Source organism: Fundulus heteroclitus, chromosome 13 (genome assembly GCF_011125445.2).
Source record: "Fundulus heteroclitus isolate FHET01 chromosome 13, MU-UCD_Fhet_4.1, whole genome shotgun sequence".
Lineage (NCBI taxonomy): Eukaryota > Metazoa > Chordata > Actinopteri > Cyprinodontiformes > Fundulidae > Fundulus > Fundulus heteroclitus.
The window spans coordinates 20,900,585-20,924,761 of NC_046373.1; the positions used below are offsets into that span (position 1 = coordinate 20,900,585).

Sequence of the window (24,177 nt, forward strand, 5' to 3'; positions counted from 1 at the left end):
CAAACCATGAACATGTCTTTTCAACAACACCTCAAGGACTCCCGAGGGGGTTGGGCTAACCTCCCCCCTCTGGAGACACTTAGTCTCCAGCAGACATGTGCTTGCACACACTGCTGCCATTAGATGTAAATAATGGCCCTTGCCTGTTCCTGGGAGTTAACTAAGATAACGTTCAGAGCCATGGGAAAGTTTTAAAAACCGTTAACTATTCTACACACCCTCATATATAACTCCCGTGATGTTCTGCACCCGGCACCATTTACTGAAACTTGAATGGAGTCATTGTTCTGCAAAAACTCCCCATCCCAAGTCGCTGTTTTAAAGGTTAAATTTAAACTTTAAAAATACACTATTATTATATGAATGATTATATATTTTCATAACAGTTACAAATAATTTTTCACATTACTTTTTCAAACACTGCAATAGTAGTTATAGTTAAGATGAGTAGGAATTAATATTAAATAATATTTAATGTTGTGAACTGCACCAAATATAGGCTGAATTATTAGGAAATATATATACACACAATATAATATAAATTTGAGACAACAGAAAAGTCCTAAAATTCTGAAATTTTACTTTGAGATATATTTATGTAATTTAAATAATTTATAAAATATGGAAGAGTGTGGAGCATTCATCTCTAGCTTCTTTTAAGGCCTGTTGTACTATAACTATTTACTACTCAAATGGCCTAATGTTATATATTTGAAACTGCAGATAGTATTTAAGTGACATATATGGCACTGAAAGTTATCTCCCTAATGTTTTGTTTCCTGTAACGTGCAAAAATATAATTGAAGAAAAGCATTGCATCACAGAGAGCCAAACTTTTCTTCTACTGGTGTTTGAAAAGCAACCACTAGAGGGCAGTGTTGATCCTTACAATTTTGTCTACAGACAACCATGTGCAGAGTTTCACATAACCATAAATCTCAAACCCTCTCAGCTCAGTCACATTTAATGTAGAAGTAATAAAAGCCCTCAATGAGATGTCTGTTTTTTTTTTTTCCTCCTCTGGTCATCAGCTCAGCCAATGCAACCCCAGAGTTTAAGGGCAGAGGAGGAGAGGAGCTGGGGATGGAGCTGAGCAACTATGGAAGTTAATACTTCCATAAGCAACACCCTCTACAAGGTCTTCAACAACGAGCACAGCTTGGATCTGAGGAGCCTCTGCATAAGTCCTGGAGAGCACTGCTGGGTGCTTTATGTGGACGTGTTGGTGAGTTCCAGCCTCCAAAATCACCTCTCATTTACCTTGGAGGAAACAATCCAGCTCATTTACTGTGTTTAATCCAACCAAATATATATATTTTTTGCATCAAAAAGAAGAACCTTTGATTAAATAAAGTTAACAACTCTGCTTCAACATTAGATCAAATTTTATTTGTTGCTTGGTAGCATGATAAGAATTTTTAAATTGGCCCGGACTTCAGTGAGTGATCAGATTTATTTATATTTGCTGGCATGTTCCCCTTGCCACATCAGTAGTAGGCCTGTTTAAAAAAACAAAAATAAAAAATCCAAACAGACCAAATCTAACATTGTGTTCCCTCCTCAGCTGCTTCAGTGTGATGGAAATTTATATGATGCCATCTCGATAGCGATCAAGGCTGCCCTCTTCAACACAAAGTGAGTTTGTCATTTCTAATTACCCTGTCAGCTTTGATTTAAACAGATTTTTTTTTACATGCTAAGCAATAAGTGTGAGTAAGAATAATGAACCATGTTCTGGCTACATCACCGACAGAATCCCCAGAGTCCACATATCGTCGGATGACGAGGGAGGGAAAGAGATCGAGCTCTCGGACGACCCCTACGACTGCATGAGAGTTGATGTAGAAAACGTTCCCTGTATAGTGACTTTGTGCAAGGTAAGTTGCACGCGGATGCATTCCCATAGAAACCGTGCTTCAGGCCAATGATTAATGTCATCTGGCTTTGTGGGTTCAGATCGGCCACAGGCACGTGGTGGACGCCACTCTTCAGGAGATGGCCTGCTCTGTGGCGAGCCTCATCATCTCCGTCACGCACAAAGGTGTAATCACCTGCACGAGGAAGGTGGGGAGAGGAAGCCTGGACCCAGAGAGCATCTGTGAGATGACAGAGGTGAGAACGCTGATCCCTAACTCCTGCTTTTTGTTCTACTTCAGACTTGTCTTTTGTGAAGGCAAAAAAAAAATACCAAAGTAAGGAAAACAACTTTTCTGATTTAAATATGCATAAAAGTGTCTTTAGAAACCAAGTTTGCAGCAGATCGTCCCTGCCATGATTTATTTCTTTCTACAGGCAGGAAGACGAGTGGGGAAAGCTCTCCACTCTCCTCTCATGAAGCTTCTGCAGCAGGAGGAGAGTCTGGGCAAGAAGAGGCAGAAAGTTGGCTTTCTTGGTTAAAACCACTTCTTTATGCTGTTTGTGTTTACGTGTATATGTCATTTACTAATAAAAACATGCTTGTAGACTTTTCACATGCTGGACTTTTTTCTAATGTGTTTAACTGTTGTTAAGAGAAGCCTAATTTGTTAACCACTGAGGTCAAAGTAGATATGTCTGAACCAAAAAAAGTGAGAAAAGGTGAAAGAAAGAGGAGATAAAAGGAAGAGAATGATAAAAGGTCTTCGGTCTGCTTCATCACCTGCAAAGAGAGATGTAAAAGGAAGATCACAACCAACGGATATAGTATTACAGATGCAATAAAGTAACACCTTGATACCATCACTGAAGTATATGTAGTATTATTTAATATGACATGTATAATGTGGCAGCTGAAGAATAAAAATAGGCATTTTGTGTATGGAAGTGAATCTCTAAGTAACTGGAACCAAGCACCTGTAGTTGTTTGTGAGAGTGCATGTGAATGTAAAGTTTATCCAAAAGAAAAATGCTGAATATTGGTTGTGGAGAGCCAAAGCCCCCCCCCCCCCCCCCCCCCCCCCCCAGATGCCCAAAGGGACCCCCAAAGTGAAGGTGCCCAAGAGGGGCCATCACAGGAAATCGACCGAGCCTCGGGGGAACAGGCCCCACCGAGTACCACCAATGCACCAGTGGGCCAAGGCACCAGCCAGCGGAGGGGGGCAGGGCGAGGAGCATGGCCTCCAGAGGAGACTTGAGATGTTCTTGGGAGAGGGAGCAGTTCAGACCCAAACCTGACAAGTAAACAGAGAGAAAAAAAGAAACATACACAGTCTCCTTTAAACCTTCCCACCCTAGTTCCCCAACGCACATCACACAGACTCTACAAGAAAGAAAAAAAGACGACGTACACACATTTTCATATACCACTCGCATCCAATATTCCCAGGTCCGGGGGCCTGGTACCCCTTTGGGGTGCCAGTAGGTGCCCAGTAGGTGAATCCTGAAATCAAGATGGGGGGGGCTGAGGGACGTCACCAGAAAAAGTACCCCTCCCCAAGGTCCTACATGTGTGGCAGTGTGATGGAGCAGGCACAGGGAGGAGTCGGGGATGGGGAGAAAAGGACTGAGGAGCCTCATGCTCTCCCAGGGAGCCAGCTCCCCTGCTGACTCCGATAGGCACCTCGTTCTCCGAGAACCCACCCGGAGAAGGAGGCTCCACAAGCTGCACCACCATAGCCCGGGGGCCAACCTTTCACCAGGACCAACACCTCCACCCCCCCAACCCACCCAACAAACCTCCTGGCTGTCCCAGAGGTAGCAAAAAAACAAAACAAAAAACAAAACAAAAAAAAAGCTTACACTTTGTTCCCCCAAGTGGCGAACTGCAGAATGGAAGGCGAGTTCCGCCTAGGCACGTAGCTGGCGATGCTGTGCTCCCACGGTCGCTACACAAGCCAAGGGTCACTGAGCTGACAGGGCTGTCCAGTGCTGTTTGCAGCTTTAATTTAAAAAAGAATTCACATCTTGTAATAAAATTGCTGAAAAAATAAGAAAAGAACGACCCCTGAAACATTTTCGCCCAATGTAGCAGTATTTATTGATTAGAAAAATGACATAGGATGAAACAATAAATCTCGATTTGAATAAACCGTGATCATAAAACAAACATATTAAAATCAAGCTATTACAAGAAATGTAAATCGAAAGAATGGACATTAGAAAATTACATGCTGGTTATGGGTTTAGTCTGTGGTTTAGTGGGCTAAGTCCATGTCTTTGATGTGTGGGACTCTGGTTTGACTCCTTGTTGTGTCAGAAAGTTGCCAAGTCTGTATGTAAGTATTTAATGACCTGCTGTGGCGACTCCTGAATAAGGGACCAACTGAAGGGACTCACTCACACATACTAATTATTGATTTAATTACTGAGAAAAAAATTGATACATTCTGAGACAAATGAAAATTACAAACTAACACCAGTAAAGTCTAAAATGTAGAAGCAAACTGAACACGTTCAGCATCTAAGCATCAGCAGAAATATTGTCTTAACAAATCGTGAGATAGTAAGGTCAAGAGTGAATTACATTACTCTACCAGGAGTTCAGCTTCCTTCATCAAGACAATACAGAAAAGGGAAAAGAAGTGCTAAATAGTTTTGTGTTATTTATTAACTTTTAACCTCACAGTATGCTACATGCTCGGAAACCATTAGATCCTTCAGCTTGAGTTCTGGCGTTGGATGCATACATAGACTGGAGCTTGGCCTTTTCCTCTTCAATTTCTTTTTTAGACTGTGCTCTTAATTCTTCCATCTTACTTTTAATCTCCATTTCTCTCTCCTTTCTCTCTGCCTCTCTCTTTTCCATTTCCCGTTTTCTCTCCTCATTCATCTCCTCCTTCTCTCTCATCCTCTCCTCCTCTCTCTCCTTCTTCTCCCTCTCTCTCTCAGCCTGGAGCTGCTCCTGATATTTCTGCATCTCTGTCTGGTATTTTTCTTGTATCTTTCTCTCCAGTTCTTCTTTCTCTTTACGTATTTCCTCTTCTTTCTCCTTCAGGATGCGTTGTTTCTTCTCTTCGGTTGCCCTCTCAGCCTCCTGGAACATCTCGTTGGTGTAGTGATTTCCTCCATTTCTTTCAACAATGTCCCTGATCTTCTGGAGCAGCTCAATGACCTGAGGTTTCTTATCTTTCAGCTTGTTGTTGAAGACATGATATTGGCCGTTACATCTGGACACCAGCTCCTGCAGTTCTGGGCATTCAGACAAGAAATCTTCAATGGTGGATTCAAGGTTGTCTCCATGAGTAAAGAGAACCATGCTGTATTGGTCTGCAGATTCTCCAAAGATTTCTTGAATCTTTTGCACTGATTGTTTTTCTTCTTCTGTGAATCTTCCAATTGAAATGACCACCAGGAAGATATGGGGTCCAGGAGCAGCGTAACTGATGCACAGACTCAGGTCTTTGGTTGTTTTATCTTGTTCAAACCTGGTGTCAAACAGACCTGGAGTGTCAATGACAGCAACCTGCTGTCCATCCACATCACTGTTGCATTTGGAGCAGTTCACAGTCATGGATTTGGCGCTGCATTTGGACTGAAAGCATGGCCGACCCAGAATGGTGTTTCCAGAAGCACTCTTCCCAATTCCAGTCTTGCCCACCATCACAATTCTCAGCTCATCGTTGTTTGTAAAGCTTGTTTCTGTAAACCAGAACACAACATTTTTAAATCAGTATCATCATCATGTTGTACATGCTTCTTTGTATTTGAGACATTAGGAGGCACTGAGAGAATGAATTACATGGGGAATGTCATAAATACAGTTCAAACTAGTGTGCATATTCTTGTAAAAGAATTTTGTCGTCAAAAACTAGCGACAAAAAAACTAATTGTTTTGTTAAGATATTGGGTAAAATCTGCTTTTCAGCCCTTTTATATTTTTTGTTTTTACTTGAAGTCTCCAGGAATGCAGGAAATTAAAATTTAGTCTATCCAAGTACTGCACATAAATATTTATATATTTTGCTTGGGTGATATTTTCCAAGCCACTCAGTTTTCTCTGTTCCCTCCTCAGTCTTTCTGAACAATAAAGTATCTGTATTTCTTTGCTATGGATCTACTAAACAAGGTCATGGACTTCCAGCTTACCAGTCTCATGAATCCACTACTTTTATTTTTTACTGTGATTTTGTAGTCCAAGCTTAAGCGAAAAGCTAAAATGTTCAGTTGTTGGGTGTATTACCTCTCACAATTCATGATACTGTCCCCCCAGAATACTTACCTGACTCCGCCAGATAGATTTGCTCCGCATATCCATCTGGAAACCTTCCGTTGAAGTAACTTTGGGAAGGGGCGAAAATACTGGTTAGCTGATTGGCCTATGTTGGTGATAGACGGGCCAAATGAACCAATCAGATTCGTCGTCGCTCTGTTACGAGCGACGACGAAAACACAACCACAAGCCAAGCTACTCTTGCTGCTGCAGGTAAAGGCTCGTTAGCTCAGCAGAGAAATACTCTGTAATTCCGATAAAACTTGCTCGATAGCTAACGCTAGTTTCATCTGCTAAAGCCGCCATGTTCTTTAGACTGAACTGACGCGCTTCCCGTTGCGTCACACCTCAACCCGCCTCAAAGCCAACGCTGATTGGACGTTCGTTTGGTGAACGGCTCCAAATTTTCTTTAACGGAGAGTAGCCAGACTGATCTGCGAGTGAAACCTTGAAAGCTCGCGAGATCAGGATGGTCTCACGAGGCTACCAGAATATTACCAAAATGGCTAAACAGGGTGGGGTGGAACATGTTGTGTACGAAGTGCCTCATCTAGATTTAAATAGACCAGACCAAAACGAGCTGTTGTCAGACACACCTCAGAACAGGAGCAAAAGAGGGGCTTGTGGAGCAAAAATAATGTGGAATTCAAACCAAAGCATTGCATATTAAAGGGGCAATAAGCGATATTTCACCACCAGGAGGTGATTGAGCACTGTCTGCAGACGAAAACAAGATGTGTGACAAGCCGTGCCTCTTTCTTTTTTTTTACTTTTTACTGTGGATTTTGAATTTTGAACAGGAAGGAAGAAGGAGAGAAAAATGAAAAGAAAAACATAAAATTTTCATGGGTGTGACACCATATGGTGTCACATCTCGTTCATTTCCATACATCAAGTCGTAGTGTCTTACTATTCCAGGTGTAGAGCATACATAATCCATTTTTCCCAGCGTTCAACACATTTCTCCAATTCCAGAGGCGGGGTACACCCTGGACAGGTCGCCAGTCTATCGCAGGCCAGGGACAAACATAGTGGGGAAAATCCATAAAATCATAAGAGCTATTTTTAAAAAGGAAAGAGGAGGAATGAGGGTTCTGGGCTGAATCCTTCAGTGTTACAAGACCATAAAAATGCCCCTTAAAAGTATGCACCGACATTACTGTGTGACTAAATTGAGTACCTGAATGCAAGTGCAAAACAAAGAACCCAGTGTCGGTGGCTAGAGACACAACCGGATTGGCAGGGTGGATTATAAAACGGTAGCTAAGAATTGGGAGAAACCAGAGCATGTGACATGAGGGAACAATGAGGAGAGAATAGGTGGGTGGATCTCCTATAACGCCAAAACCTGTGGTCACCTTACCTGACACTCCATGTATCCATGTATGTTCTGATAATTGTTAAAAAAAACCATTTGCACTGTGACTAACAATCATTGTAAAGCAAATGGCAAAAAAAATATTTGTTATTTTTAGTAGCATGCCTGTGCATCGGATATTTACTCTTTCACACAGTTTTTTTATACGGCTTTTGTGTCTACGTTTGACAGTAGAAATAAATGTATCCATTGCATGAATTCTTGGCTTTACGCATGTCCTCACTGCTTGCCTGATGAGCTCTGAGCAGCATTTTGTCTGATTCAAAGTATTGCATTGAAATGAAGTAAAGTGCAAGGTGGGTCTACAATCTAGCAGTAGTTTAATATATTTAGTTGTAGTTCAAAAAAGAGAAATGAAAAATAATGTCAGAATAACATCAGTGTCAATTTAAATATCACAAATCTATTTCAGAAATTAAAATCTGTGATTACATTGAAACATGAGGTAATCCAAAAATAACAATGGAATGCTGCACATGGAAACTTGTATGTTTACACGTTTGTTGGTGCATACTGACAACTTCACAATAGACTCAACATGTTGTTATCCTGACTTACCATATTTGTTGGCCATGTTTGGGCTGAACTTGTAGCTGTCGATGGTTTGTCAGACAGAGCAGTGTAGACAACCCCAGAAGCAGTGAAGCAATGAATACAATTTGTATTCCGCATCATACCTTTTAAAGAGTCCTGCAGTGAAAGTGAAACAAAAGCCGAAGTTTTGATTGGCTCTTTCTTTTTTTCATACTTGCCCCTGTTCACATAACATTTTACTAAAACGTTTCAAGAAGCTGGTTTAAACTGTTAGGTAATCTTACATTGTTTATTATATCCAGTTGCTTAAGGCTTGAAGATGAGTTTAGCATCATTGATCACTTTTTCCAGGTTCAAATAGCCTAATATATTAAATAAATAGTGCTATCTGTTTAGGTGAGTTATATACACAATAATTATTGTTAATATTATTATAATTACAATATTTTTTCTGTTTGACTTTGAATTTGTGTCTTCACAGATAGTATAAAGTGTATATATTGATATGCTCCAAACAGAGAAGTGCATCAGGACCAACTTTCTCTATTTTGCTATATTTTGCCTAAGGGACATTGTTCCAGATGTCTTTTTCCTCATTCAGATGCAGCTTGGCAAACCTAAGCTGTGATGTTATTGTCACCAGCTCTGGCACTCTGCAGTCATCTCTCGTCACTAGCTCCGGCGCTCTGCCTTGGTCTCCAGTCATCGGCTCTGGCGCTCTGCCTTGGTTTCCAGCCACCCTCTCCGGCGCTCTGCTTTGGTCTCAAGTTCTCGACTCCTGTGTTCCATCCTGGTCTCCAGTCATCTGTCAAGATCTCATCACTGAGGTCTGGTTTGATCACCTATGCCACACACCTGTTTAACTCCGCCCTGTTTTTCATTACAGCTCACCTGTTCCACCTGCTTAGAACAGTATATATTCACTTTCCAAACCAGACAGCATTGCCAGATTATTTTCAAGCCTTAGGTGCGATATTTTCCAGCGTTTATACTTTGTCTGATTTCCTGATCCCGACCAGTTCCGTCTATCGACCACTGAGCCTGCCTGTCCTCTTACATTCTGTCTGCTTGATTGTGTACCGTACCTTGGACCTGTGACCCGACCACGTTTTGGATTATCCTCTGGTACCTCTTCGGATTTCTGACGAACCGGCTCTGACCTTGGACCGCATCCCCGACACCGATTCCGGATTATCCTTTTTTGATCATCCTGCTACTGTTTCCCTCCACGTCTCCGACCATCCGACGACTGCCGACGCACCAGCGTCCGGGACACCCAGGGCGGCCACCGCCGCGCAGCGTAAACAGCCAGCCGGCTGGGATTTTACATCGGACTCCGGAGCAAGTCTGGACATTGAGCTGAGGTTAGTGACCGTCACGTTTCTGAACAATCATCTCCTGATAGACGTGGTCACTAACCTACTGTCTCTGTCCTTAGTTTTCCTGCCGCCGACGTTGGAGTTGATTGCCCCGTTTCAGTTAAATAAACTGTTTATCGGAACTTACTGTTTGTCTGGTTTGAACACTGATTCCATCTAGTTCCGATCCTAACATAATAATCTGGCCCAAAGAGAAATGGATTCATCACCAGACAAACAGTGGCGCGCCGGCGTAGAAAATTCTATTACTCAGCTTGAGTCCGGTGTGCGGGAGATTCTGGCTCACCTGCGCCGCCAGGATGCGTCCGCCCCCCCACTTCCGCATACGCCGGTTTCAGTCGTGACGTCACAGCCCGTCACACCAGCTTGTCAAGAGCCGCGTCTGTCTCCGCCTGAATTATTTAAGGGGGATCCCGATCAGTGCCGGGCTTTTCTTACGCAATGTGAGATGCACTTTGAATTACAGCCCTCAGCATTCCCGACAGAACGTGCAAGGATCGCCTATGTCATCTCCCAGTTAGCAGGAAAAGCTAAGATCTGGGGAACGTCAGAATGGCAGAATAGCTCCAGCATCTGTTATTCATACCGAGCATTTTCCAGGGAGCTGGTCCGTGTTTTCAGCCCAGTTCTCCCCTGTCGGGAAGCTACTAGGGGTTTGTTTGATCTTAGGCAGGGGGAGAGGTCTGTGGCAGACTATATCATAGATTTTCATCTACTGGCAGCTGATAGTACTTGGAATGAGGACGCCCAGATGGACGTTTTTATTAGAGGACTTAACGAAAAAATAAAGGATGAATTATCGACCCGTGATTATCCTCAGAGCCTGAAGCAGTTGGAGGATCTGGCTGTTTCGCATCGACCTGCGTTTAACGGAGCGTCGAAGAGAGCGCAAGGCGATGACGTCAGCACCTTACCGTTCTGTGTTTCCTGCACCGGCTGTTTTTCCTTCAGCAGCTCGGTTATCGGACCCCGAACCTATGCAGCTAGGGCAAACACGTCTTTCCAGGGAGGAGAGAATGAGACGTCATCAACTCAATCTGTGCCTGTACTGTGGAGGTGAGGGTCACCGTGTTAGATCGTGCCCGTTAAAAGATCAGGTTCAGCAGAGGAGGGGAGGACTCTGCTGAGCCGCACCGGACTCCCCGTCTCCCCAGACTTTTTGTTTCCAGTGACTCTCTTAACTAATTCTAAGACACACAATTTTTTTGCATTCGTGGACTCTGGTGCGGACACTGAATTCATGGACGAGGGATTTGCCAGACGGTTGGGAATTAAGCTGCTCCCATCCCCCGTTGCTCGAAGGGTTGTCGCTTTGGATGGTCATCAAATCAACCACTCCCATCTCATCTCAGAGCCTTTGGAACTTCTGGTCGGAGGTAATCATAGAGAGAAGTTGTCTTTTTTGATTATTGATTCTCCGCAGGTTCCAATAGTGTTAGGGGTTACTTGGTTAAAAAAGCACAATCCCCTGATTGACTGGCAGAAAGTCGAAGTATTAGGCTGGGCCCCCGCATGTTCCAGTTAATGTTTGTTTTCTGCTCAGTTCCAGCAGTTTTCGGATAATGAGGTTCAGGAGGTTTATCCAGACCTGACTAAGGTTCCACTAGACTATCATGATCTTAAGGAGGTATTTAATAAGACTAAAGCTACCGCTCTGCCTCCACATCGACCATACGATTGTAGCATAGAGTTGCTACCTGGAGCTACACCTCCTAGGGGTCGTTTGTTTTCCCTGTCGCTACCCGAATCACAGGTGATGCAGAAATATATTGACGATTCTCTTAAAGCAGGGATAATTCGCCCATCTTCATCGCCAGCAGGGGCTGGTTTCTTCTTCGTTGGGAAGAAGGATGGGTCACTTAGGCCATGCATTGATTACAGGGGTCTCAACGAGATTTCCATTAAGAATCGCTACCCGATCCCCTTAATTAACACGGCATTCGATCAAATCCAGGGAGCTAAGATCTTCACTAAGTTGGATCTCCGTAATGCCTATCATTTAGTACGCATCAGGGAAGGGGATGAGTGGAAGACTGCTTTTAACACACCTACTGGTCACTACGAATATTTAGTGATGCCGTTTGGTTTAACCAATGCTCCTGCAGTATTTCAGAACTTGGTAAACGAGGTTCTCAGAGATATGGTCGGGCAGTTTGTGTTTGTTTATCTGGACGACATTCTAATTTATTCTAAAGACTTGGAGACCCACAAGAAACACGTCAGATCAGTACTTCTCCGTCTACTCCAGAATCAGTTATTTGTCAAAGCAGAGAAATGCGAATTTCATGTTTCCACCATGTCGTTTCTTGGGTTCATAGTTTCCCCAGACCAGATAGCCATGGATCCTGCTAAGATTCAGGCCGTTAGTGAATGGCCTACCCCTAAGGAGAGGAAACAATTGCAGAGGTTCCTGGGATTTGCTAACTTTTACAGACGCTTCATTAGGAACTATAGCCAGGTAGCATCTCCCCTTCATGTTCTTACCTCTTCTAAGGTCAGGTTCGTCTGGAACGAACAAGCCGATAAGGCTTTTCTCCGGTTAAAACAACTATTTACCTCAGCACCAGTATTGATTTCCCCCGACCCAGAGAGACAGTATATTGTAGAGGTAGATGCTTCCAGTTCGGGGGTGGGAGCTATACTTAGTCAAGAGGCGGCTGACGGTCGAATTCATCCATGCGCTTTCTTCTCAAGAAGCCTTTCCAGCGCTGAAAGAAATTACGACGTGGGTGATCGTGAGCTCCTAGCAGTCAAGCTGGCTCTGGAGGAGTGGAGACATTGGCTGGAGGGGGCTAAACTTCCTTTTTTGGTTTGGACCGATCACAAGAACCTGGAGTATCTTAAAACAGCTAAGAGATTGAACTCCAGGCAGGCGAGGTGGGCACTTTTCTTTGGGAGGTTTAACTTTGCACTTTCTTATAGACCCGGGACAAAGAACGTGAAACCTGACGCCCTCTCCAGGATGTTCGAAGCGGACGAGGAGAGTACCAGTGGTGCAGAAGAATATATTCTCCCGGGATCTGTTAGATGTGCAGTTACTATGGTGGGCTTGGAGAGGGAGGTCAGAGACGCCCTCAAGAACCAGCCAGTTCCAGAAACCTGCCCTAAAGACTGCCTGTATGTTCCGGACAATCTGATCAACAAGGTACTGGACTTCTGTCACTGTTCCCGTCTTTTCTGTCATCCTGGGGTCGCTAGGACCATTCGGACCATCCGGTCTCAGTTTTGGTGGTCTACTCTGCGTTCGGACATTAAGGAGTTTGTGGCAGCTTGCCTGCAGTGCAACCAGGCTAAAGATCCCAGACGACCTCCTTCTGGACTACTTCGTCCTCTGCCTGTACCTTCTCGACCATGGTCGAACATCGCCATGGACTTCATCACGGGTCTTCCTGTCTCAGAAGGTAACTCGGTCATCCTCACAGTCATCGATCGTTTCTCTAAGATGGTTCATCTTGTTTCACTGCCAAAACTTCCCACTGCCAAGGAGATGGGAAACATTCTGGCCAGGGAGGTTTTTCGGCTGCACGGACTCCCGACTGATATAGTGTCAGACAGAGGGCCCCAGTTCGTGGCTCAGTACTGGAAAGAGTTCTGTGCTATGCTGGGTATCTCTGTTAGCTTATCATCGGGTTTTCATCCGCAGACCGATGGCCAGACTGAAAGGGCAAACCAGGAGGTGGAGACCAAGCTGCGCATCATATGTGAATCTGATCCCACGAAGTGGACACACAATTTACCATGGATTGAACATGCCATTAATTCATCACCGTCTAGCACCACTGGTCTCTCTCCGTTCTATATTGTTCATGGTTTTCAGCCGCCGGTGTTCACCATCCAGGAGAGGGACTCTAAAGTGCCATCTGCCCGATTGTCTGCCTTGAGGTGCCAGCGGGCATGGAGAAGGGCCAGGAGAACGATTATCCAGATGTCAGAGAGCCAAACCCGTAATGCCAATCGTCGGAGGATTCCGGCACCCGAGTATCAAGTTGGACAGAAGGTTTGGCTCTCAACGAAGAATCTGCCATTGCGGGTTGACAGTCGGAAGCTGGCACCTCGCTACATCGGTCCTTTTTCCATTTCTAAGGTGGTGAATCCGGTGGCCATTCGCCTTCAGCTCCCTCACACCATGAAGATTCACCCAACGTTTCATGTGTCCCGGGTCAAGCCTGTTCACACCTCAAGATTTGTGCCCACCTCCAGACCCCCTCCACCCACCCGACTGATCGACGGTGACCCTGTGTACACTGTAAGGCGCATCCTTAGGTCCAGGAGGAGGGGCAGAGGCGTGCAGTACTTGGTGGACTGGGAGGGATACGGACCAGAGGAACGTTCCTGGATCCCATCCAGGTTCATCCTGGACAAGACTGTGATTAGGGATTTCCATAAGGAACATCCCGAACAGCCCAAGGGGGCGTCTGGAATCCGCCCTTAAGGGGGGGGTTCTGTCAAGATCTCATCACTGAGGTCTGGTTTGATCACCTATGCCACACACCTGTTTAACTCCGCCCTGTTTTTCATTACAGCTCACCTGTTCCACCTGCTTAGAACAGTATATATTCACTTTCCAAACCAGACAGCATTGCCAGATTATTTTCAAGCCTTAGGTGCGATATTTTCCAGCGTTTATACTTTGTCTGATTTCCTGATCCCGACCAGTTCCGTCTATCGACCACTGAGCCTGCCTGTCCTCTTACATTCTGTCTGCTTGATTGTGTACCGTACCTTGGACCTGTGACCCGACCACGTTTTGGATTATCCTCTGGTACCTCTTCGGATTTCTGACGAACCGGCTCTGACCTTGGACCGCATCCCCGACACCGATTCCGGATTATCCTTTTTTGATCATCCTGCTACTGTTTCCCTCCACGTCTCCGACCATCCGACGACTGCCGACGCACCAGCGTCCGGGACACCCAGGGCGGCCACCGCCGCGCAGCGTAAACAGCCAGCCGGCTGGGATTTTACATCGGACTCCGGAGCAAGTCTGGACATTGAGCTGAGGTTAGTGACCGTCACGTTTCTGAACAATCATCTCCTGATAGACGTGGTCACTAACCTACTGTCTCTGTCCTTAGTTTTCCTGCCGCCGACGTTGGAGTTGATTGCCCCGTTTCAGTTAAATAAACTGTTTATCGGAACTTACTGTTTGTCTGGTTTGAACACTGATTCCATCTAGTTCCGATCCTAACATCATCAGCTGAAATATCACTTCCTGGTCAGTCTCTCCGCACTACTCCGGCCGGCCAGCTTCTGCACCCTACAACTCCGCCTGGTAATAGACTCTGGTTCCTCATGTCATCCACCATCCACATCGTACAATAAACTCTCTTAAAATCCAACTCTGTGTGCACGCTGTGTCCAGGTTCATCCTAGAAAAATATCATGAAACATCAGGGCAGGTGAAAGTAATTATCTAGACAAGCAACAGGTGATCAGCATGTTTAGTCGCTGTTGTTGGTCGCTCCTGCTGTGTCGAGCTCATAACTGCGAGTAGATTTTCAGCATTATTTTGCTGCCAAGGCCGTTTCTTGTCCAAGTTTCTAGTTTCTGGATGTCCTCTTCTTGCCTTGCACTCATCGGACACCTCATTGGCTGTCTGCTTTCCTGGACATGACCTGGACTGATTCATGACCCTGATTCTAGCCAAGCCCTTTGGAACTGTCCGCCATCTCCTGCCTGCGTTCTGTACGTTACCCTTGTCCGTTCTCATGGATCAAAGCCTCCAGGTCAGTCTGCCCATTACCCCCTGCTGTGTTCTGCCTACAGTCTGTACAGCTTGACTTCAACTCCTTTCTGGACTTTTTGCCTGCAGCCATTGTTTATTTTTCAGTTTTATTTATTAATAAATCTTTAAGTGCAACACGGTGTCTGGCTTGAATATCGGGTTCTCTGTCTGTTGCCGCATTACAGTTTTCCCTTTTTATTAATTGTGCTGTTGACTTTCTGCTGTTTTTAACAATGTGCTCTTGGACTATTGTATCTGCTAAGATGATTCAGATTCTTGACAATGTTCATGGCTGAGTCAGTGATTGCTGGGTGTGCTAAATTCCTTTCCTCTGAGATAATCTGTTTTCCCCGCTGTCAGGAAAGGACACAACAGCCGCAAGGCAGACTACAGAAAAATGAAAATACATTCTCTGTGCTAATCATTTCAGTGTTGTCTTCTTATTTTTGCAGTAATAAAATATAACATTTCTGTCTTGACAATTTCGTCTTTTGGGTTTAATTCTAAGAGCAATATTCAAAAAGTTAAAAACATTTCTTCACACAGTTTACAATTATACCAGGAGGCGAAATGAAGGACAGCATCATACTGTCTTTCACAGTGAAGGAGGTGTGATGATTGATGATGTTTGGCAGCTTTCAGGAAAGTGAAAGCTGCCAAAACAGCTAGGCAGATTCTACAGTTAAACAACAACTTGTACTAATCACATCAACGTTGGTAATTTATCTTTGCTCAGAGAAAGAAACAAAGATGTGTTCATGTTTTGACCCAGTTTTAAATTCTTGATTTATTTATTTTTTTGTCACTGAGCTAAAAGGTTGAGCACTTGGTCTCCTGGACCGAAAAAAAATAGTATTGTGAAAAAGTTACTCTTTTTCTTGTGATCACGTTTCTAATCTAAAACATAAGACATTGCTAAATGTTTTTTCTAGTAAAGACTCAAACAATTTCTGTGCACCTGAATTTAAATAAAAAATGTGATTAAAAAATGAAAGTGGAAAAAAAATTAAACTGAAAGTTTTCAATCCGAGACAAAATTATATGGTTTTAACTGGACTCTGAAGCATCAATGCAGTAAAACAAGAAAAATAAATATGATATTGACTCAATGAGTGGTTCTCATTGTAAAATTTGTAGTAATCTTTTTGAAAACATGATAAGAACAATGAGTAGAAACATTTTGTGTTTCAAGAGGTATACACTTTGTCAACTTCTAAAATAGTTTTATTGGAAAATTAACATTTTTAAGAATGAAAAATTTACAAGGCCACAAAACTGAGTATAGTTGATGCGTGAGAACGTAAAGACGATTAAACGCATGATTGGGAATCTTTGACTTGACAAGAAATTAAAAACAGAAAGTGAAAGGGTGGGGCAGGGTGGTGTGACTAATGGAATTACAGGGCATAAAGGAACAATATGAGGAGGTATTTCAAAACAGATCATTTGGGTGAGTAGATATAAAACAACCATGTCACAATAGAATTGGTATTTGTACAAACCCTCTATTGTTCAATTATAGTTTAATTTTAAAGCAGTTGCGAAAACAAAATAACATTGTTGAATTAAAAAAGTAGAGTTTCATATGTTCAGAAACAGCTTTTGTAGAATTTAGATTCTGTCACACTCATGAGATTTATGTCTTACTAAAGTTTTTTAATACTTTTATAAAGTAACTAATACAAAACATAATTGTAGATTATGTTGATCTATTAAAGTTATTACATTAGTGTGTCGTGTAACCTTTCTTTGAAAAAAGTGTACGGCAGTATACATTAAAGCATCAGCACATCTTTTAATAGTTAAACAGAAAAAAATATAAGCATTAAGACAGTTATGTTAACGAACTGTGAATAAATGATATGCAATTCGTAATATCGGCCTTGTGTTTTTAATAGGGCTGTCAAACAATTAAAAATTATATTCTCATAATGTCAATAGTTAACTCAAGATTAATCACAAATTAATCCCATATTTTATCCTTTTATTTCTGAAAGTGTAAAAGCCTATATGGGCATTTTAATATGCAATTTTGCAATAAATGACACTAATAAAAAACATGCTTGTACAAAAAATATTTTTCCATCCATCCATCCATCTTCTTGCACTTATCCAGGGTCGAGTTGCGGGGGTAGCAGCTTCAGTAGAGAGGCCCAGACATCCCTCTCCCCAGCCACTTGGGCCAGCTCCTCCAGGGGAATCCCAAGGCGTTCCCAGGTTTTAAATTTCCAGGTCATTCCAGAGTCTTACACTTTGCTGGCAACTGGGCCAGGAGCTTAATTCCTTTGCAAGGATACACTTAGTGGTGTCTTACTGTCACTCTCTGTCTTAACTTTCATTAAGAAATTATGTTTGTGACTCTTTAGGATGATGCAAGATCAGGAAACAAATGTACATGTCCGTAAAAGACTATGCTTTTTTGATGAAATATTTAAACGTATGCAAGCTGCTTTTAGAAAAACAAAAAGTTTTTATCCATAATAATGTGAGGAAGAAAAAAATGTAAAGTGGATAAGATGTTGTGTTTGCTCATTTCTTTGATATCTCTAACTGAAAATGTAGACATATATTTATCGTAAAGGCTCATTTGTCGTTGGGGAACATCGTAGACACCAAGACAATTCAACATGTTGAATATCCCCGATTTGAGGTTAGAGTGGTCCAAACATCCTTCGGAGCAGACAAGATCACATGTAACACACCACGCACGGTAGGAATATTCCTCAAAATTATTTTAAAAGGACAAAATGACTGCTAGGGGTGCATTATGGAGTAGAAGTGCAAACCATGAGGTCCCAACATATTTGCTGAAAACAGTTTATAGATCATCCAAAGCGGCCCAATTCTAAGATGTTACGTTATTTCGGATACTTCTGTCTTGTCTGGGAGTACCTGAAGGAATGGAGCAGGGGAACCCCACCAGTTTCATCACTGACCTGTACTTGACGTACTTGCCGATCCCGGCTGTCTGAAGAAGGCTCCACTCCTGGACAGAGCTCACGAAGTGGCAGCGGTGGTACTCCCGAAGGGACAACGACTGCGGGCATTCATCGTGCGCATCCATTACTACCAGGAGAAGGAGCGAATGCAACAACTTGCCAGACAGAAAGGCAAGTTGGACTTTCGAGGGGAGCAGATTTTCATCTTTCACCGTCTACAGCGTCGACCTGTCCAGACAGACGTCGTGCTGCCTTCAACTGAGTAAAGAAGCTTCTACAGAAAAAAATAGTTTGCTATGGTCTTATTTATCCTGCCTGTCTTCGCATCTCCTTCAACGGTGAAACAAAGGTGTATGATTCTCCTGAGACAGCGAAAAACTTCATTGAGTCCAAGTTTGGTGCTTCTCCTGAGTGACCAGTACAGGAAAGGATGTGAGGATACCAGACGGTATGGTAAATTTGTTTACATTACGTGATACTTAGACTTTTTCTTTAAACACTGCCAATTTTTGAATGGGGGACTTTTAGTACCTGGGGCAACTAAGTGGATAGTGACGTTGGTAGACTGTGCGTCAAACGTGATTTTGACAATTCTTTTTCATCATGCATGTAGATGGTGACTTTTAATTGTAAAACACAAGGCGCGGCAATTCTGATCAATAAAAATATTCCACTTATTGTATCAGATATATTAGCTGACTCAAATGGCCGTTATGTAATTGCGACTGGGTCACTTTTTAATACTTCTATTATTTTAGCAAACGTATATACCCGTAACTTTGACAGCCCTAAATTCTTCAACAATTTGATCCACTTCCCTTAAATTGACACTCACCAATTGATACTCAGAGGTGACATGAAAACTGTCATGGACTCAGGATTAGATTGTTCTTCGACCAAAAACTTTTCCAACAATAACTGACTTCCCGGACTTACTGAATAAGGAAACGGTGAAGTGGACAAGTTCTAGCACTTTATTGAGAAACAGAGCAGAGATAACATAGATGAAAGTAATCGCACCCAACAGTCCAGATGCAGTCTTGTCTGCCCTGTCTCTGTCCGGCCCTCGTTCTCGCCTCTTACTATACCTGACACCAGCCTTGCCGTGAGACAGAACACAGACAGTCATATATCCGACCTAGACATTCATTATCCTGCACAATAAATACGCAAGCATTGGCGTTGGCAATCAGCGGATAGCAGAGCTGACATGCAGTTCCCGTGTCTCCAGTGCTCGTTTGTCCGAAGTGGCGTCAGGTCATAGTGACTTTAGGAGACAATCCATAATAATCCAATAACAACAGCACATTTCGGAACAAATTGATTTGAATTGATTTTAGAGCAGATCATTCAGCAGCTAAATTCCTCCTCCTGCTGCCTTGATGTTCTACCCAGTTTTCCTTAAGAAAGTTTTGCCTGTCATAGCGGCTGAGTTGACTCAGATAATAAACGCGTTCCTTCTGTCAAGTGTTTTCCCCCAGTCACTAAAAACAGCAATTATCAAACCACTGCTGAAAAAGAACAATTTAGACAAACTATTACTCCAGAACTACAGCCCCATCTCAAACCTCCCCTTTATCAGTAAGATTATTGAAAAAGCTGTGTTTCAACAGTTAAACACCTTCTTAACAACAACCAGCCGATTTGACGTTTTCCAGTCAGGCTTCCGTGCTCACCACAGTACAGAGACCGTCCTTATCAAGGTGTTTAATGACATCCATATAAATACAGACTGTGGAAGAACCACCGTGCTGGTTCTATTGGACCTCAGTGCAGCATTTCGATCACTCCATCCTGTTAGAACGCCTGGAGAACTGGGTCGGCCTCTCTGGTACAGCTCTCCACTGGTTTAAATCCTACTTAAAGGACAGGGAATTTCTTGTGTCAGTAGGTAACTTTACGTCAGAGATGACAAAAATCACATGCGGGGTTCCCCATGGGTCGATCCTGGGTCCCCTCCTTTTCAATATCTACATGCTCCCTCTTGCTCAGATAATAAAAAACAACAACATCAGCTACCATAACTATGCAGACGACACACAGCTTTACATCACCATGTCACCAGGTGACTATGGACCAGTTCAAGCACTAAGTAAATGTTTAGATGAAATCAATACATGGATGTGCCAAAATTTTCTCCAGTTGAATAAAAACAAAACAGAAGTAATAATATTTGGACCAATAGAGGAGAGATCAAAAGTTAGCACACAGCTTCAGTCGCTTCAGCTAGGAACCACTGATCAGGTCCGAAATCTGGGTGTAGTGATGGACTAAGACCTGGACCTCCAAAAGCATCTAAAAACAGTTACAAGGTCGGCTTTCTATCACCTGAGGAACATTTCCAGGATTAAAGGACTAATGTCTCAGCAGGATCTGGAAAATCTAATCCATGCATTTATTTTTAGTCAAATTGATTACTGCAACGTTGTTTTCACAGGTCTGCCTAAAAAGTGGATCAGACAGCTGCAGCTGATCCACAACGCTGCTACCCACGTCCTCACTAAGACTAAGAAAGTAGAGCACATCACCCCAGTTCTAAAGTCCTTACACTGGCTCCCTGTATCTCAGAGAATATACTTTAAAACCCTTCTGTTAGTTTATAAATCCCTGAATGGCCTAGCACCTACATACATCACATACCTGTTATCAGTGTATCAACCATCCAGACCACTAAGGTCTTCTGGCTCCAGCCTACTCTGCACAACCAGAACCAGAACCAAACACGGAGAAGCAGCATTTAGTTCCTATGCTCCACTTATCTGGAACAAACTTCCGGAAAACTGTAAAGATGCGGAAAGCCTGAGTTCCTTTAAATCAAGATTAAAATCACATTTGTTTAGTATTGCCTTCAACTGTTCTAGTTAACTGAATCTGAGTTTTTTTAATGTTCTATTTTCCTACTTGCTTTTAATCTGTTTTATTTTGCTATATTTTAATCATGTAAAGCACTTTGCATTGTCTTTGTACTGAATTGTGCTATATAAATAAATTTGCCTTGCCTTGCCTTGCCTTGCCTTGCCTTGCCTTGCCTTGCCTTGCCTTGCCTTGCCTTGAAAAAAAAAACGAACAATACACCTGGTATGGCTATTAGTACAGTTTGGGAAAGCTTAAAAGCATTCTTGCACGGTCACATTATATTGTACTGCTCACATACTAAGAAACAAAAGGTAAAATGTTTAACTGAACTGACAGATCTCATGCCACAGCTTGATAAACAGCATTCCATAACCCCATCTCCGGATTTGTAGAAACAAAGACTATCTTTGCCAACTGAGTTCAGCTTAATTTCCACTCAGCAATCTGAACGGGTGATTCTTAAGTCTAGAAGAATATGGTATGAGCATGGGAAGAAAGCATCTAACATTTTGACGCATCAGCTCCGTAAATCCGAATCAACTAATTTAATTCCTGAAATTAGAACCCTGTACAGGTCACTACAAATCCACAGGAAATAAATGACTTTTAAAGTATTTTACACTTTTATCGAAAGGATGGCAATTCCAACTTTAGATTCTACATTTAGGGACCAAATGAAGGAACAATTTTCTGTAGAAGAAATGAAATTGGCAATTACTTTAATGCAGAATGGAAAGTCTCCAGGACTGGACAATTATCCTGTTGAATTTTCCAAGACATTTAAAGATAGTTTTTCTCTGTTGTTACGAGATATATCCATTGAATAATTTAATTTGCAATGTCTTCCCCCAACGCTCTGTCAAGCAACTATTTTTTTTATTATTTAGGCCAAATAAGAATCCACTTGAGTCTTCATCATATTGCCCTATTACACGGCCCTATTACAAGGCCAGGAAGATTTCATTTACAAACTTTCCTTTCAAAGTTAAATTAGATTATGTGACTTACCTGGGTATCAAGGTTACTCACAAATATAAAGATCTCTTCAAAATTTATTTTGTACCACTTCTTGAAAATACTAAGTCAGACCTTCAAAGGTGGAACAGTTTTCCACTATCATTAATAGGCCATGTCAGTTCTATAAAACTGAACATATTACCCAGGTTCCTTTATTTATTTCAGTGCATTACATGTTATATCCCAAAGAAATACTTTGATATTAGATAAAAATTTTACCGGCATAGTATATGAGATAAATGGAGACTAGCCTTGGAGCTTGGCTATTGGGTCATCATATGGCCCAGCATGACTCATATTTCCAACACTTCCATACAAATGCTGATTGGAATGCACCTACTGCCTGCCTATCCTATGGCAATGCTCCATGTGCGTATGTGTAGCATCTTTTGTCTGAAAATGTGTGAATTACTGATAGCCGGTGATTAGCAGAAATTCCTGAGAGAAATTTGCCTTGGATACAAGGATCAGCTGCATTGCACTACATATTCAATCACTAATAAAAGTCTTAAAGTTTTAGTAAAATAATACATAAATATAAAATAGTAACGACAGTTCATAGTGTTAGCTTCCTAAAATTTCCTTATTTATCATTGGTGTCCAGTCTTTTAGATAAAAATATCCATCCATCCATTTTCCAACACATCTGTCCCTATCTCCAGCTGTCAATGGGTGAGAGGCGGAGTACACCCTGGACAGGTCGCCGGTCTATCACAGGGCTTGATAAAACATAATTAAACCAAAACAACAAAACGGTGTCAAAACAAGAACACATTTTTTACTTCATGAGAACTGCAAAAATAAAATACCAAAGCTGATACGACTAGTACAGAGAATAAGTTGCTGATTTACTGTAGAATCTGCCTTCTAGCTGTTGTACATTTTCCCAAAATGTATCTGCGTTAATAAATGTTGTTGCTAACTTTTTGAATATTGTTTCTCATATGAAATCCAACAGACCCAAATTAAACCCAAAAGATGAAACTGTGTCAAAACCGAAACTTATGTTTTCTAGTTGGTATTGGAAAAATACTGTTGAATCTGCCTTGCTGCTGTTCCGTGCTTTGCCGACAGATTATGTCAGAGGAAAGGAATTTACCACAAAACCGGCACACCCAACACTAAGTCAGCCATGAACATTGTCTAGAATCAAATGGGAGGTGTATTATCTGAAATAGCTTGGCAGAAACTGAATAGTCCAAGAGCACAGTCATCCTTAAAAATGGCAGAAAATGTACTGTTGCTGATGTCTAATAGACAGAAGAATTCTGACTTTACTACAGGGCCAATGCTTTGGTCATCAAGTACGGTGTACACTCAATGACACTTATTTGGATATTCGGCTTGGAAAACCTTGATTAAGCATATTTTTGAAAAGTATCTGGGATTTGGGGTGCGACCGCATATCTCGGTGCACTTGGAAGCTTGAAAGCACCATAGGAGGTGCAACATCTTCAGTCTCCCCACTTAATTTTACCTCAAGTGAGTGTTGGGCCTGCCCCCCAAATGACTATGGAGCTGGACCAGGATGCATCGCTGAGGTATGTTTCTCACTTTCACATTATATACACTTAAGCATGATCTTGCAGTCTTTAGATATATGGTTAGTGTAACCACAACATCGATAACAGATTGAATGCTCGTGTTGCCAGATATGCGGTTGTTGTTCTGTGCTGGGTAGTGGTGCGATGCAGTATTACCTTTTCTCCAGCAGGGCACGACAGGTGGACAGTGGAACAGGTGCTACTGATCCTCTCTAATCAAGGGGCACATTTAAGAAGGAAGAAGCCAGAAAGAAGGCCTCAGAGCAATACCTTTTTCCAAGCGGTACCTGACCTTTTCGTGCTCATGTTCTCCTTGTCATGTGTTCATTCTTTGTCTTTGCTACCAATACCTGATCAAAGTCAGCTCCAGTGCTGTTCCTGGATCTCCTGGTTCATCATGGCTTCCTCAGTGTCGCCCATTACAAGTGTCCACGCCTGCCTGTGGATCTGATGCTGTCTCCTCCTGTTGAGTCATTACCTGTCCGCCATACTGAGCTCATTACACCACAGCCGCCTTCCTGCTACCACTCACGCAAAAAATGACAGACACGAGCACATTGCATTGAAATAGTAGTGGCAGGTCAGAGACAGTGTGAGACAAGTTGGACTACAAACTTTAGCATCAATCAACCAATCAGTCAATCTTTTTTGTCAACTATAATTTGCATTTTAAAAACT

The 24,177-nt window shown here is 42.5% G+C and overlaps 2 protein-coding genes across 3 annotated transcripts; one reads left to right on the top strand and one right to left on the bottom strand.

The window, feature by feature from the left end:
* Positions 1-1,099: 1,099 nt before the first annotated feature.
* LOC118565429 (exosome complex component RRP42-like) lies at positions 1,100-2,471 on the top strand. The gene is made up of 5 exons (XM_036145872.1): positions 1,100-1,225; positions 1,565-1,635; positions 1,754-1,877; positions 1,957-2,112; positions 2,293-2,471. Exons 1-5 carry the CDS (start codon positions 1,100-1,102, stop codon positions 2,395-2,397), a joined length of 582 nt encoding a protein of 193 aa, XP_036001765.1. The 3' UTR covers positions 2,398-2,471.
* Positions 2,472-3,967: 1,496 nt separating this feature from the next.
* LOC105931652 (GTPase IMAP family member 4) lies at positions 3,968-23,967 on the bottom strand. Of its 2 annotated transcripts, XM_021320424.2 has the most exons (4): positions 23,850-23,967; positions 23,656-23,711; positions 8,064-8,195; positions 3,968-5,556 (listed from the first exon to the last, which is right to left on the bottom strand). In XM_021320424.2, exons 3-4 carry the CDS (start codon positions 8,077-8,079, stop codon positions 4,538-4,540), a joined length of 1,035 nt encoding a protein of 344 aa, XP_021176099.2. In that variant the 5' UTR covers positions 8,080-8,195; positions 23,656-23,711; positions 23,850-23,967; the 3' UTR covers positions 3,968-4,537. The 2 variants fall into 2 exon arrangements, with proteins under 2 accessions (XP_021176099.2, XP_036001235.1); XM_036145342.1 differs by lacking the exons at positions 23,656-23,711; positions 23,850-23,967 and having other exon boundaries at positions 8,064-8,249.
* Positions 23,968-24,177: the final 210 nt, after the last annotated feature.